Raw genomic sequence first — 17482 nt, 5'->3', positions numbered from 1 at the left:
CCAACCCGGAGATGGGACTCCACCCTTTTCCGGGCGAGAACCGTGGGCTCGGACTTGCCCGTGTTGATTCTCATCCCAGCCGCTTCACACTCGGTTGCGAACCGATCCAGCGAGAGGTGAAGATCCTGGCCAGATGCTTCCATCAGGACCACATCAGCTGCAAAAAGCAGATACCTAATCCTGCAGCCACCAAACCGGATCCCTTCAACGCCCTGACTGCGCCTAAAAATTATAAGAACCTAAATTATCAGATATATACGAGTAAAATGAGTTGATTGCACATAATTATCTTTTATATGTTTATTTAAATACCTTAATTGTTTCCAAACGCTGTCTGTAACACGGCAGTAAAACGGCTGATCAAACAAAACAGAAGTCATCGTCATGGACCCACTGGCTTTCCAATCAGCTAAATAGACTCAATAACTCCACGGTGACGTTTAGATGAATTTACTGAAGAGTTTGTGAAAGTCACAAAAATAATTCCCCTTGTAAGCTACTAAGATGTAAGGAGTTAAACATTAGTCTGACGAGAAACCTTTTGCTTTCAGGAATGGGCTTCAGGGACAGAACCAGCACTTTCTGCGGAACGCCAGAGTTTTTAGCGCCCGAGGTCTTGACTGAAACGTCGTACACTCGTGCTGTGGACTGGTGGGGGCTTGGCGTGCTCATCTTTGAGATGCTGGTGGGGGAGGTGAGTACATGTTTGTGGCTAACCACACACATAAACCAGGCATGTGCTTTTTCCTTCTATTGTCGGAAATCCGTATTTTTATCTTTGTAAATATATAAAAAAATATTTTCAGTTTTTCTTTGTTTTTTCCGACCTAAAATGTGTGTTAAATTCTTGGTCGTCTCTTTGCCATACCTGTCAACCATCAAGTTTTTCCCGTAATGAAGACAGTCTTTGATAATCCGGTGGTTAAAAACTGCGGTTTTCATTTAAAAATGATTAAAAATCTAAGCTAGTGAAGCAACTCCACGGGCAGGGGACAAAGAATACGGGGGAACATCAACGCTGATGGGTTGGTTTATGTATAAGAACATCCATGACTGGTTGGTTGGTTTACTATGATGAGGCACAATTGGTTAAGATTAGGGCAAAACATTAAGGACCGGCCAATCAGATGCAAGATAGGGCGGGCTATGGAACCAGGAAGGGAAATCACAACAGACATCCCAAATGACGAAGAGAGAGTCGGAGAAGAGAAGAGGTAATGTTCAAGCGGGTGATTTATATATATAAAAAAACTAGTGGAAGATGGCAGAGGGATTCTCTTCCTTAGATTTTTCTTTTAACGATGTAGACCCGTGATTTTCAACCAATGTGCGATTGTCAGGTGTGGCGTGGGAAATTATTTAATATCTCTCAATCAACCACTGTCGGGTGTCGGTGCTATAATAACGTGCGGCAGATAATGTAATACTCTTCTATTTAAGTAGGTGCCAGCAAAGGGCTATAAATACCTGTAGAGACAATCGAGTTAGTGCTTTGTAGAGATGCGCGGATAGGCAATTATATCATCCGCATCCGCATCACCAAAATCGTCATCCACCCGCCGTCCACCCGGACCAACATTTTATCAGGACCGTACCCGCCCGCTGAATTACATCAGGGGTTGGCCACCTTTATCACTCACAGAGCTATTTAAACCATGTTTCACAGAGTAATGAAGTCAATTGGAGCCGCTAACGTTCTCGCGACTATTCAATAGCGTTCACCCTGATGACAAGAATATGGGCGTGTTGTGAAGCCTTTGCCTTTGACATCTTCAACAACATGTACGAACCGATTGTTGGTCCAGCAACATGTTGTGTGGAGATTCCGCAATCACACGTATGAGATTGAAAGGCATACTGGGTGACACAGAGTACACTGATGGTTGTGATATAAACAACTTTAACACTTACTAATATGCGCCACGCTGTGAAGCCACACAATACAAGATTGAAAAACACATTTCGGGAGAACATCCTCACAGTAACACAACATAAACGCAACACAACTAATACCCATAATCCTTTGTATTCATGACACAACCTGAGTATATTTTATGCCCCTGCGCCTCCAACCCCGCCCACCTTACCGATGTACGATGCAAAGGATTATGGGTATTTGTTGTGTTGCATTTATGTTGTGTTACCGTGAGGATGTTCTCCTGAAATGTGCTTGTCGTTCTTAATTGGTGTGGCTTCAAAGCGTGGCGCATGTTACTAAGAGTGTTAAAATTGTTTATATCACAACCATTAGTGTACTCTGTATCACCCAGTATGCCTTGCAGTCGTGTGCGTGCTGCCATTTTGTTCATTATTTCTACTGTTTATATTTTGACTTTGACTGGTTTAATCATTTTGAAACATAAACAGCAAGACTGCAAGATATTTGTTATTTCATGCTCCAACTCAACATTAGCTATTCAGATAAAGGAAATTAGCCAATAGAATAAACATTGTTTGTACTCGTTATGATTTTTGCATTTGGAGCCGTTAGAAGAGACAGAAATTTGCTATAAAAGCCAAGGCAGAATCCACTAAAGCAGAAACAAAAAAGGTAAATGCAAGCTGCTCAGATATTTGCCAGGAAGGCTCATATCGGAGCCATCAAAGCAAAAATGCCAAGGTGATGTGTGAATACTGCATCTGTGGCTGTTTAGAGTAGGCTCACCCATGTGGTTCCTGTGGATGTGCACACAAGTTGTAATTACTGTAGTGACTAAATAATACCCCAAGGTATTATTTAAGCCTCTCCTTTCTTCCAGTCCCCCTTCCCCGGTGACGATGAAGAGGAGGTGTTTGACAGCATCGTCAACGATGAAGTCCGCTACCCCAAATTTGTCTCCACTGAAGCTATCTCCATCATGAGGAGGGTATGTTGTTCGCCTATATCAATCTACATTTAAGCAGCCTTCTGCATTTTAGCATCATTCCATCTCCATAATGATGAGGGTGTGTCGTTAGCCTACATTGATCTACATTTTAGCAACTTTCTATCTCCATAATGATGAGGGTATGTAGTTAGCCTGCATTGATCTACATTTTAGCAACTTTCTATCTCCATAATGATGAGGGTATGTAGTTAGCCTACATTGATCTACATTTTAGCAACTTTCTATCTCCATAATGATGAGGGTATGTAGTTAGCCTACATTGATCTACATTTTAGCAACTTTCTATCTCCATAATGAGGAGGGTATGTAGTTAGCCTGCATTGATCTACATTTTAGCAACTTTCTATCTCCATAATGAGGAGGGTATGTAGTTAGCCTGCATTGATCTACATTTTAGCAACTTTCTATCTCCATAATGATGAGGGTATGTAGTTAGCCTACATTGATCTACATTTTAGCAACTTTCTATCTCCATAATGAGGAGGGTATGTAGTTAGCCTGCATTGATCTACATTTTAGCAACTTTCTATCTCCATAATGAGGAGGGTATGTAGTTAGCCTGCATTGATATACATTTTAGCAACTTTCTATCTCCATAATGATGAGGGTATGTAGTTAGCCTGCATTGATCTACATTTTAGCATCCCTCTAAATTTTAGCAGCTTTCTATCTCCATCATGAGGAGGGTATGTTGTTCGCCTATAGCAGGGGTCTACAACCTTTTTGAAACCAAGAGCTACTTCTTGGGTACTGATTAATGCGAAGGGCTACCAGTTTGATACACACTTAAATAAATTGCCAGAAATAGCCAATTTGCTCAATTTACCTTTAACTCTGTTATTATTAATAATTAATGATATTTATCTTTGTGGAAACACTGATCATCTTAATGATTTCTCACAATAAATATATATAGAGACAGATACATATTTTTAAAAAAAAAGGGTATTTCTGTCTGTCATTCCGTCGTTCATTTTTTTCCCTTCTACGGAAGGTTTTTTGTAGAGAATAAATGATGAAAAAAAACCTTAAATTGAACGGTTTAAAAGAGGAGAAAACAGGAAAAAATAAAAATAAAATTTTGAAACATAGTTTATCTTCAATTTCGACTCTTTAAAATTCGAAATTTTACCGGAAAAAAAGAAGAGAAAAACTAGCTAATTCGAATCTTTTTGAAAAAATTAAAAAAAGAATTTATGGAACATCATTAGTAATTTTTCCTGATTAAGATTAATTTTAGAATTTTGATGACATGTTTTAATTAGGTTATAATCCAATCTGCACTCTGTTAGAATATATAATAAATTAGACCAAGCTAAACAAAGACAAATCATTATTTCTTCTAGATTTTCCAGAACAAAAATTTTAAACGAAATTCAAAAGACTTTGAAATAAGATTTAAATTTGATTCTACAGATTTTCTAGATTTGCCAAAATAATTTTTTTGAAATTTTAATCATAATAGGTTTGAAGAAATATTTCACAAATATTCTTTGTCGAAAAAACTGAAGCTAAAATGGAGAATTAAATTAAGATGTATTTGTTATTCTTTACAATAAAAAAAAATTATTGACTTGAACATTGATTTAAATTGTCAGGAAAGCAGAGGAAGGAATTTAAAAGCTAAAAAAGTATGTGTTTAAAAATCCTAAAATCATTTTTAAGGTTGTATTTTTTTTCTCTAAAATTGTCTTCCTGAAAGTTATAAGAAGCAAAGTAAAAAAAGAAATGAATTTATTCAAACAAGTGAAGACCAACTCTTTAAAATATTTTCTTGGATTTTCAAATTCTATTTGAGTTTTGTCTCTCTGAGAATTAAAAATGTCGAGCAAAGCGAGACCAGCTTGCTAGTAAATAAATACAATTAAAAAAATTGGAGGCAGCTCACTGGTAAGTGCTGCTATTTGAGCTATTTTTAGAACAGGCCAGAGGGCGACTCATCTGGTCCTTACGGGCACCGCGTTGGTGACCCCTGGTCTAGATCGATATACATTTTAGCAACTTATTATCTCCTTAATGAGGAGGCTGTGTTGTTAGCCTATGTTGATCTACATTTTAACATCCTTCATGTAGAAAATGACTAGAAGTGCTCATCACATTGTTTCTGTAATTAAAGTTTGCCTTCTGATAGTGGATTGATTGCACTTCAGGACAGGATTGTTAGCCGCATGAAATGTTCATTCTTGTTCAAGTATCTTCAAATACTGTTAAAGAAAGCCAATAATGTTTCTACACAGTTCTTCCAAACATATTGCTTTTATTTTGTTGCTTCCATAATTTAATTCTGCCCACACCAACAAAGTGATTTAGCCTAAACCCAAGACTACAAGATCAAATGACAGCCTGCCTGCCATCTTCTCTCACATAGTATAGTAGCTAGTATTAACGTGCTAACTTTTCATAGCTAGTTTTACACTTTTGTTTCCCCCTCTAATTCCACAGCCTTATACCTCAGTCAGAAAACTTGGTATGTGACACATGCTAACTGTTAGCATGCTAACTTTTTGGGCTAATTAAAAAAAAAATCTCCAATTCCACAGCCTCGTTCCAGCAAATTTTTTTTTTTTTTTTTTCCTCTCATTACGCTTTAGTCATATAACTCGGTATGTGACACATGCTGATAGCATGTAATCATTAGCGCACTAGCAAGCTAATATTAACATGCTAACTTTGTCCAGCAAATTTTTTTTTTTTCTCTCTCTCTCTCAATATGCAGCCATACACCTTAGTCATATAACTTGGCATGCAACACTTTGTAACTGTTAGCATGCTAGCATTAACATGCTAACTTTTTCCAGCAAATTTTAGATTTTTTTTTTTTCTCTCATTACGCTTTAGAGTTTGATATCCTGGTATGTGACACATGCTTTTAGCATGTAAACATTAGCGCACTAGCAAGCTAATATTAACATGCTAACTTTTTCCAGCAAATTTTTAATTTTTTTTCTCTCTCTCTCTCTCTCTCAATATGCAGCCATACACCTTAGTCATATAACTTGGCATGTAACACTTTGTAACTGTTAGCATGCTAGCATCAACATGCTAACTTTTTCCAGCAAATTTTAGATTATTTTTTTTTCTCTCATTACGCTTTAAAGTCTGATATCCTGGTATGTGACACATGCTGTTAGCATGTAAACATTAGCGCACTAGCAAGCTAATATTAACATGTTAACTTTGTCCAGCAAATTTTTTATTTTTTTTTCTCTCTCTCTCTCTCAATATGCAGCCATTCACCTTAGTCATATAACTTGGCATGTAACACTTTGTAACTGTTAGCATGCTAGCATTAACATGCTAACTTTTTCCAGCAAATTTTAGATTTTTTTTTTTTCTCTCATTACGCTTTAGAGTTTGATATCCTGGTATGTGACACATGCTTTTAGCATGTAAACATTAGCGCACTAGCAAGCTAATATTAACATGCTAACTTTTTCCAGCAAATTTTTAATTTTTTTTCTCTCTCTCTCTCTCAATATGCAGCCATACACCTTAGTCATATAACTTGGCATGTAACACTTTGTAACTGTTAGCATGCTAGCATCAACATGCTAACTTTTTCCAGCAAATTTTAGATTATTTTTTTTTCTCTCATTACGCTTTAAAGTCTGATATCCTGGTATGTGACACATGCTGTTAGCATGTAAACATTAGCGCACTAGCAAGCTAATATTAACATGTTAACTTTGTCCAGCAAATTTTTTATTTTTTTTTCTCTCTCTCTCTCTCAATATGCAGCCATTCACCTTAGTCATATAACTTGGCATGTAACACTTTGTAACTGTTAGCATGCTAGCATTAACATGCTAACTTTTTCCAGCAAATTTTAGATTTATTTTCTCTCATTACGCTTTAGAGTCTTATATCCTGGTATGTGACACATGCTGTTGGCATGTAAACATTAGCGCACTAGCAAGCTAATATTAACATGCAAACTTTTTCCAGCAATTTTTTTATTTTATTTGTCTCTCTCTCTCTCAATATGCAGCCATACACCTTAGTCATATAACTTGGCATGTAACACTTTGTAACTGTTAGCCTGCTAGCATTAACATGCTAACTTTTTCCAGCAAATTTTAGATTATTTTATTTTCTCTCATTACGCTTTAGAGTCTGATATCCTGGTATGTGACACATGCTGTTAGCATGTAAACATTAGCGCACTAGCAAGCTAATATTAACATGCTAACTTTTTCCAGCAATTTTTTTATTTTTTTTCTCTCTCTCTCTCTCAATATGCAGCCATACACCTTAGTCATTTAACTTGGCATGTAACACTTTGTAACTGTTAGCCTGCTAGCATTAACATGCTAACTTTGTCCAGCAATTTTTTTTTTCTCTCTCTCTCTCTCTCAATATGCAGCCATACACCTTAGTCATATAACTTGGCATGTAACACTTTGTAACTGTTAGCATGCTAGCATTAACATGCTAACTTTTTCCAGCAAATTTTTGATTTTTTTTTTTTCTCTCATTACGCTTTAGAGACTTATATCCTGGTATGTGACACATGCTGTTAGCATGTAAACATTAGCGCACTAGCAAGCTAATATTAACATGCTAACTTTTTCCAGCAAATTTTTTATTTTTTTCTCTTTCTCTCAATATGCAGCCATACATTTTAGTTATATAGTTTGGCATGTAACACTTTGTAACTGTTAGCATGCTAGCATTAACATGCTAACTTTTTCCAGCAAATTTTTGACTTTTTTTTTTTTCTCTCATTACGCTTTAGAGTCTTATATCCTGGTATGTGACACATGCTGTTAGCATGTAAACACTAGCGCGCTAGCAAGCTAATATTAACATGCTAACTTATTCCAGCAAATTTTTTATTTTTTTTCTCTCTCTCTCTCAATATGCAGCCATACACCTTAGTCATATAACTTGGCATGTAACACTTTGTAACTGTTAGCATGCTAGCATTAACATGCTAACTTTTTCCAGCAAATTTTAGATTATTATTTTTTCTCTCATTACGCTTTAGTCTTATATCCTGGTATGTGACACATGCTGTTAGCATGTAAACATTAGCGCACTAGCAAGCTAATATTAACATGCAAACTTTTTCCGGCAAATTTTTTATTTTTTTTCTCTCTCTCTCTCTCTCTCTCAATATGCAGCCATACACCTTAGTCATATAACTTGGCATGTAACACTTTGTAACTGTTAGCATGCTAGCATTAACATGCTAACTTTTTCCAGCAAATTTTAGATTTTTTTTTTTTCTCTCATTACGCTTTAGAGTCTTATATCCTGGTATGTGACACATGCTGTTAGCATGTAAACACTAGCGCGCTAGCAAGCTAATATTAACATGCTAACTTATTCCAGCAAATTTTTTATTTTTTTTCTCTCTCTCTCTCAATATGCAGCCATACACCTTAGTCATATAACTTGGCATGTAACACTTTGTAACTGTTAGCATGCTAGCATTAACATGCTAACTTTTTCCAGCAAATTTTAGATTATTATTTTTTCTCTCATTACGCTTTAGAGTCTTATATCCTGGTATGTGACACATGCTGTTAGCATGTAAACACTAGCGCGCTAGCAAGCTAATATTAACATGCTAACTTATTCCAGCAAATTTTTTATTTTTTTTCTCTCTCTCTCTCTCAATATGCAGCCATACACCTTAGTCATATAACTTGAATGTAACACTTTGTAACTGTTAGCATGCTAGCATTAACATGCTAACTTTTTCCAGCAAATTTTAGATTATTTTTTTTTCTCTCATTACGCTTTAGAGTCTTATATCCTGGTATGTGACACATGCTGTTAGCATGTAAACATTAGCGCACGAGCAAGCTAATATTAACATGCTAACTTTTTCCAGCAAATGTTTTATTTTTTTTCTCTCTCAATATGCAGCCATACACCTTAGTCATATAACTTGGCATGTAACACTTTGTAACTGTTAGCATGCTAGCATTAACATGCTAACTTTTTCCAGCAAATTTTAGATTATTATTTTTTCTCTCATTACGCTTTAGAGTCTTATATCCTGGTATGTGACACATGCTGTTAGCATGTAAACATTAGCGCACTAGCAAGCTAATATTAACATGCTAACTTTTTCCGGCAATTTTTTAATTTTTTTTCTCTCTCTCTCTCTCTCTCTCTCTCTCTCTCAATATGCAGCCATACACCTTAGTCATATAACTTGGCATGTAACACTTTGTAACTGTTAGCATGCTAGCATTAACATGCTAACTTTTTCCAGCAAATTTTTGATTATTTTTTTTTCTCTCATTACGCTTTAGAGTCTTATATCCTGGTATGTGACACATGCTGTTAGCATGTAAACATTAGCGCACTAGCAAGCTAATATTAACATGCTAACTTTTTCCAGCAAATTTTTTATTTTTTTTCTCTCTCTCTCTCAATATGCAGCCATACACCTTAGTCATATAACTTGGCATGTAACACTTTGTAACAGTTAGCATGCTAGCATTAACATGCTAACTTTTTCCAGCAAATTTTAGATTATTTTTTTTTCTCTCATTACGCTTTAGAGTCTTATATCCTGGTATGTGACACATGCTATTAGCATGTAAACATTAGCGCACGAGCAAGCTAATATTAACATGCTAACTTTTTCCAGCAAATGTTTTATTTTTTTTCTCTCTCTCTCTCAATATGCAGCCATACACCTTAGTCATATAACTTGGCATGTAACACTTTGTAACTGTTAGCATGCTAGCATTAACATGCTAACTTTTTCCAGCAAATTTTTTATTATTTTTTTTTCTCTCATTACGCTTTAAAGTCTTATATCCTGGTATGTGACACATGCTGTTAGCATGTAAACATTAGCGCACTAGCAAGCTAATATTAACATGCTATCTTTTTCCAGCAAATTTTTTATTTTTTTCTCTCTCTCTCTCAATATGCAGCCATACACCTTAGTCATATAACTTGGCATGTAACACTTTGTAACTGTTAGCATGCTAGCATTAACATGCTAGCTTTTTCAGCAAATTTTAGATTATTTTTTTTTCTCTCATTGCGCTTTAGAGTCTGATATCCTGGTATGTGACACATGCTGTTAGCATGTAAACATTAGCGCACTAGCAAGCTAATATTAACATGCTAACTTTTTCCAGCAAATTTTTTATTTTTTTTCTCTCTCTCTCTCTCAATATGCAGCCATACACCTTAGTCATATAACTTGGCATGTAACACTTTGTAACTGTTAGCCTGCTAGCATTAACATGCTAACTTTTTCCAGCAAATTTTAGATTTTTTTTTTCTCTCTCTCTCAATATGCAGCCATACACTTTAGTCATATAACTTGGCATGCAACACTTTGTAACTGTTAGCATGCTAGCATTAACATGCCAACTTTTTCCAGCAAATTTTAGATTATTTTTTTTTCTCTCATTACGCTTTAGAGTCCTATATCCTGGTATGTGACACATGCTATTAGCATGTAAACATTAGCGCACGAGCAAGCTAATATTAACATGCTAACTTTTTCCAGCAAATGTTTTATTTTTTTTCTCTCTCTCTCTCAATATGCAGCCATACACCTTAGTCATATAACTTGGCATGTAACACTTTGTAACTGTTAGCATGCTAGCATTAACATGCTAACTTTTTCCAGCAAATTTTTTATTATTTTTTTTTCTCTCATTTCGCTTTAAAGTCTTATATCCTGGTATGTGACACATGCTGTTAGCATGTAAACATTAGCGCACTAGCAAGCTAATATTAACATGTTAACTTTTTCCAGCAAATTTTTTATTTTTTTTCTCTCTCTCTCTCTCAATATGCAGCCATACACCTTAGTCATATAACTTGGCATGTAACACTTTGTAACTGTTAGCCTGCTAGCATTAACATGCTAACTTTTTCCAGCAAATTTTAGATTTTTTTTTTCTCTCATTGCGCTTTAGTCTTATATCCTGGTATGTGACCCATGCTGTTAGCATGTAAACATTAGCGCACTAGCAAGCTAATATTAACATGCTAACTTTTTCCAGCAAATTTTTTTTTTTTTCTCTCTCTCTCAATATGCAGCCATACACTTTAGTCATATAACTTGGCATGCAACACTTTGTAACTGTTAGCATGCTAGCATTAACATGCCAACTTTTTCCAGCAAATTTTAGATTATTTTTTTTTCTCTCATTACGCTTTAGAGTCTTATATCCTGGTATGTGACACATGCTGTAAGGATGTAAACATTAGCACACTAGCAAGCTAATATTAACATGCTAACTTTCTCCAGCAAATTTTTTTTTTTTCTCTCTCTCTCTCAATATGCAGCCATACACCTTAGTCATATAACTTGGCATGTAACACTTTGTAACTGTTAGCATGCTAGCATTAACATGCTAACTTTTTCCAGCAAATTTTAGATTTTTTTTTTCTCTCTCTCTCAATATGCAGCCATACACTTTAGTCATATAACTTGGCATGCAACACTTTGTAACTGTTAGCATGCTAGCATTAACATGCCAACTTTTTCCAGCAAATTTTAGATTATTTTTTTTTCTCTCATTACGCTTTAGAGTCCTATATCCTGGTATGTGACACATGCTATTAGCATGTAAACATTAGCGCACGAGCAAGCTAATATTAACATGCTAACTTTTTCCAGCAAATGTTTTATTTTTTTTCTCTCTCTCTCTCAATATGCAGCCATACACCTTAGTCATATAACTTGGCATGTAACACTTTGTAACTGTTAGCATGCTAGCATTAACATGCTAACTTTTTCCAGCAAATTTTTTATTATTTTTTTTTCTCTCATTACGCTTTAAAGTCTTATATCCTGGTATGTGACACATGCTGTTAGCATGTAAACATTAGCGCACTAGCAAGCTAATATTAACATGCTAACTTTTTCCAGCAAATTTTTTATTTTTTTTCTCTCTCTCTCTCTCAATATGCAGCCATACACCTTAGTCATATAACTTGGCATGTAACACTTTGTAACTGTTAGCCTGCTAGCATTAACATGCTAACTTTTTCCAGCAAATTTTAGATTTTTTTTTTCTCTCATTGCGCTTTAGTCTTATATCCTGGTATGTGACCCATGCTGTTAGCATGTAAACATTAGCGCACTAGCAAGCTAATATTAACATGCTAACTTTTTCCAGCAATTTTTTTTTTTTTTCTCTCTCTCTCAATATGCAGCCATACACTTTAGTCATATAACTTGGCATGCAACACTTTGTAACTGTTAGCATGCTAGCATTAACATGCCAACTTTTTCCAGCAAATTTTAGATTATTTTTTTTTCTCTCATTACGCTTTAGAGTCTTATATCCTGGTATGTGACACATGCTGTAAGGATGTAAACATTAGCACACTAGCAAGCTAATATTAACATGCTAACTTTCTCCAGCAAATTTTTTTTTTTTCTCTCTCTCTCTCAATATGCAGCCATACACCTTAGTCATATAACTTGGCATGTAACACTTTGTAACTGTTAGCATGCTAGCATTAACATGCTAACTTTTTCCAGCAAATTTTATATATATTTTTTTCTCATTACGCTTTAGAGTCTTATATCCTGGTATGTGACACATGCTGTTAGCATGTAAACATTAGCGCACTAGCAAGCTAATATTAACATGCTAACTTTCTCCAACAAATTTTTTATTTTTTTTCTCTCTCTCTCTCAATATGCAGCCATACACCTTAGTCATATAACTTGGCATGTAACACTTTGTAACTGTTAGCATGCTAGCATTAACATGCTAACTTTTTCCAGCAAATTTTTGATTATTTTTTTTTCTCTCATTACGCTTTAGAGTCTTATATCCTGGTATGTGACACATGCTGTTAGCATGTAAACATTAGCGCACTAGCAAGCTAATATTAACATGCTAACTTTTTCCAGCAATTTTTTTTTTTTTCCTCTCTCTCTCTCTCAATATGCAGCCATACACCTTAGTCATATAACCTGGCATGTAACGCTTTGTAACTGTTAGCATGCTAGCATTAACATGCTAACTTTTTCCAGCAAATTTTAGATTATTTTTTTTTCTCTCATTACGCTTTAGAGTCTTATATCCTGGTATGTGACACATGCTGTTAGCATGTAAACATTAGCGCGCTAGCAAGTTAATATTATCATGCTAACTTTTTACACTTTATCTCTGCTTTTTTTTTATTACAGCCATATTAATTGGTATGTGAGACATGCTAACTGTTAGCATGCTAATGTTTTAGGCTGGCACTTTAGCTCGTTTTGCACGCTTACACGTAAAACCCACAGAGTCACACACTTTCGAGCCAGAGGTCCAAGGCACAGATAATCATCACACCAAATGAACCATTGTGGGAATCGGTTTGAATCGAGACTCGATGCTGGATCGTCAGGAGCCCAAAGATTGATTAATGCAATACCAGTTTTGGGCCCTAGGGGCGCACTCGGGTCAAATGACTGCCCATTGTCGCCCCCAGCTTTTAAGACGGAGCCCCGAACGCCGGCTGGGAGCGGGAGAACGTGACGCCGAGGAGGTGAAGAAGCATTTATTCTTCCGGGTGAGCGACACACTCCACTTTTAAATTTGTCCCGAGCGGCGCTCGCTGATGTCCTGTGGCCCGCAGAGCACGGACTGGGAGGGCCTGATGGCCAAGAAGGTCAAGCCGCCATTCGTGCCGACCATCCAGGGCGCCAACGACGTCAGCAACTTCGACGACGAATTCACCTCGGAGGCGCCCATCCTGACGCCGCCCAGGGAGCCTCGGATGCTGAACTCCGGGGAGCAGAACCTGTTCACGGACTTCGATTACATCGCAGACTGGTGCTAGTCTTTTTTTTTTTTAAATCACCATGAAGAACTGTCCCTTTTTTTTTTTTAAGGAGGAAAAACACAAACTTGTGGGAGAAAGCGTGGCTCCTCCTGAACGCTGTCTGACCACTGAGAACATCTTTTACTTGGTCTCCGTGCAGACCTCCTTTTTATTGCTCGCCCTTCTCATCCCTGAAAGCGGCACAAAGTGCTCAAACCACGCGGGACTTCAACTCCGCCCCCTTTTCTGTAACCACGCGTCCACTCGAACGTTTCCATCCAGCGTTAGGAACCACTCCGTCTATCAAAATGTTCTCATTCCACCCCAACAACGACGTGGTTTCACTCAACAATAAATCCCGCAGCAGATAGTTTTGCTCCGTGTTTACCTCAGTGGACGCCGCTCCAAAGACACGCCCACAAATGATCGGCGGCGAATGAAAGGAAAAATGTGATCAAGCAGAAAATCCCGGAGCTGAATTTGTTGGGAATCTTCTCTGAATGTCAATTTGCATGATTGATGTCACTGCAGGGTCTATTAAAATATAAATATCATTCATGCACACTAATTTCATCGAAACATTCAGATCGTTATCGACATTTACTTTTGGAACGAGATTGCACAACAGGGGTAGGGAACCTATGGCTCGAGAGCCAGATCTGGCTCTCGGATAAATCTGAGCTGACATCGCTTGACACGATAAGTAATAAATAATTCCACTTGTTAAAAATAACGTTCAAAATACAAAACATTCTCATGCTCTTTTATGTTCAAGAAGTTGCATTAATGGTAAGGAGTGATTTATGTATTATTGGTTAGTGTGGGGCTTGTTACATATAGTTTTATTTTTCAATTATACAAAAAAAGAAGGGAAAAACCAAAGGAAAAAAAAATGAAGACAGCAGAAACAAAAGGGAGAGAAAAAAAAGATTAAAAAACAAATTTAAAATGAAAAATAAACGAGAGAAAACAAAAAGAAAAAAAAACAGGAAAAATTATACAAAAAACAAAAATAAAAAGGGGAAAAAACAAATGGAAAAACAAAAAATTAATGAGATAGACAAAAATGAAGAAAAAGAACAAGAAAAATTATACAAAAAACACAAAACAAAAATAAAAAGGGGAAAAATTAAGTGAAGTGAATTATATTTATATAGCGCTTTTCTCTAGTGACTCAAAGCGCTTTACATAGTGAAACCCAATATCTAAGTTACATTTAAAACAGGTGGGTAAGTGTCTTGCCCAAGGACACAACGCCATTGACTAGGATGGCGGAAGCGGGAATCGAACCTGCAACCCTCAAGTTGCTGGCACGGCCACTCTACCAACCGAGCTGTACCGCCCCAAGCAAAAAAGTTAAGTCAACAAAAACAAAAGAATAAAACAAATCAAAAATTGGCTCCAGTTTCAACCCCGTCACTCCTCCTGGCTGCTGCTTATAACAGAGCGACAGGTGATTACATAACAAGGCCCAGATGGGCCGTCCACGCACCTGTCGCTGATTTCGAGGCCGATCCTGGCACACCCTGCTTCGCTGCAGGCCTGCAGGCCACGTCCCCTCCACAGTTAGCATCAGAATAACAATGTTATTCCAAACAATAAGAGACTTATTATACTCTAGAAATGTTGGTCTTAGTTAAAAATGCACGCGTTTAGTTGTGTTCAGGGTTAAAAAAAAATATATGGCTCTTACAGAAATACATTTTAAAATATTTGGCTTCTTCGCTCTCTCAGCCAAAAAGGTTCCCGACCCCTGTTGTACAAAGTTGTTTTATTTTCCCGCCTTGTTACCAGGACACAAACTTTCCAGATGGTACATCAACATTCAAGTCATGAGTGTTGCTCAGCAAAGAAAAACTTATTTTTTGCAGTCTTTGTTTGTTGCCTATCTTCAATGCACACATTAAACATGTTATAGTGGAAAGTTACGGGAACCCCGACGTTCTATCATCTTGGTTATTACAAAACCCGTATGAGTTGGAAAATTGTGTTAGATGTAAATATAAACAGAATACAATGATTTGCAAATCCTTTTCAACCCATATTCAGTTGAATATGCTACAAAGACAACATATTTGATGTTCAAACTCATAAACATTATTTTTTTGTGCAAATAATCTTTAATAACTTTAGAATTTGATGCCAGCAACACGTGACAAAGAAGTTGGGAAAGGTGGCAATAAATACTGCTAAAGTTGAGGAATGCTCATCAAACACTTATTGGGAACATCCCACAGGTGTGCGGGCTAATTGGGAACAGTTGGGTGCCATGATTGGGTATAAAAACAGGTTCCATGAAATGCTAAGTCATTCACAAACAAGGATGGGGTGAGGTCACCACTTTGTAAGCAAATTGTCGAACAATTTTAGGACAACATTTCTCAACGAGCTATTGCAAGGAATTTAGGGATTTTACCATCTACGGTCCGTAAAATCATCAAAAGGTTCAAGAATCTGGAGAAATCACTGCACGAAGCGATGATATTACGGACCTTTGATCCATCAGGCGGTACTGCACCAAAAACTGACATCAGCGTGTAAAGGATATCACCACATGGGAACACTTCATATAACTACAGTTGGTTGCTACATCTGTAAGTGCAAGTTAAAACTCTACTATGCAAAGCCAAACCCATTTTTCAACAACATCAAGGAACGCCGCCGGCTTCTCTGAGCCCGAGATCATCTAAGATGGACTGATGCAAAGTGGAAAAGTGTTCTGTGGTCTGACGAGTCCACATTTCAAATTATATTTGGAATCTGTGGACGTGGTGTCCTCCGGGACAAAGAGGAAAATAATCATCCGGATTGTTATAGGCGCAAAGTTGAAAAGCCAGCATCTGTGATGGTATGGGGGTGTATTAGTGCCCAAGGCATGGGTAACTTACACATCTGTGAAGGCACCATTAATGCTGAATGGTCCATACAGGTTTTGGAACAACATATGTTGTCCTCCAAGCAATGTTATCATGGACGCCCCTGCTTATTTCAGCAAGACAATGCCAAGCCACGTGTTACAACAGCGTTACTTTGTAGTAAAAGAGTGCGGGTACTTTCCTGGCTCGCCTCCAGTCCAGACCTGTCTCGCATGGAAAATGTGTGGCGCATTATGAAGCGTAAAATACGACAGCGGAGACCCCGGACTGTTGAACGACTGAAGCTCTACATAAAACAAGAATGGGAAAGAATTCCACTTTCAAAGCTTCAACAATTAGTTTCCTCAGTTCCCAAACATTTGAGTGTTGTTAAAAGAAAAAGTGATGTAACACAGTAGTGAACATGCCCTTTCCCAACTACTTTGGCACGTGTTGCAGCCATGAAATTCTAAGTTAATTATTTGCAAAAAAAAACAAACGTTTATCAGTTTGAACATCAAATATCTTGTCTTTGTAGCATATTCAACTGAATATGGGTTGAAAATGATTTGCAAATCATTGTATTCTGTTTATATTTACATCTAACACAATTCCCCAACTCATATGGAAAAGGGGTTTGTAGTATGGGGTGCAGTTGGTAGAGCAGCCGTGCCAGCAACTTGGGGGATCCAGACTCGATTTCCGCTTCCGTCATTGCCGTTGTGATATTTGTGATGCCCTGCGGCGAGGTGGCGACTTGTCCAGGGTGTGCCCTGCCTTCCGCCCGAATGCAGCTGAGATAGGCTCCAGCACCCCACCCCGACCCCAAAAGGGACAAGTGGTAGTAAATGGATGGATATTTGTGATTGATTACAAAACTTTAAGAGTGTTGTCATGGAAGTAACCAACTTTCACATACTCTTAATATCCATCCATTTTCTACCACTTATTCCCTTCGCGGTCGTAGGGGGCACTGGTGCCTAT

General features: G+C 37.1%; 1 protein-coding gene across 3 annotated transcripts in view; it reads left to right on the top strand.

The window, feature by feature from the left end:
- Positions 1-14197, top strand: part of pkn2a (protein kinase N2a) — a 131847-nt gene extending 117650 nt beyond the window's left edge. For all 3 annotated transcript variants that reach the window (XM_061919875.1, XM_061919876.1, XM_061919874.1), the window contains 4 exons: positions 552-694; positions 2760-2867; positions 13311-13391; positions 13458-14197. In XM_061919875.1, coding sequence (XP_061775859.1) covers positions 552-694; positions 2760-2867; positions 13311-13391; positions 13458-13661 — 536 coding nt within the window. In that variant the 3' untranslated portion in view covers positions 13662-14197. The remainder of the gene's footprint in view (positions 1-551; positions 695-2759; positions 2868-13310; positions 13392-13457) is intronic.
- Positions 14198-17482: the final 3285 nt, after the last annotated feature.

The sequence above is a fragment of the Nerophis ophidion genome, linkage group LG14, assembly GCF_033978795.1.
Source record: "Nerophis ophidion isolate RoL-2023_Sa linkage group LG14, RoL_Noph_v1.0, whole genome shotgun sequence".
In the NCBI taxonomy this organism is placed as follows: domain Eukaryota; kingdom Metazoa; phylum Chordata; class Actinopteri; order Syngnathiformes; family Syngnathidae; genus Nerophis; species Nerophis ophidion.
This window is presented reverse-complemented; position numbering and strand designations above follow the sequence as displayed.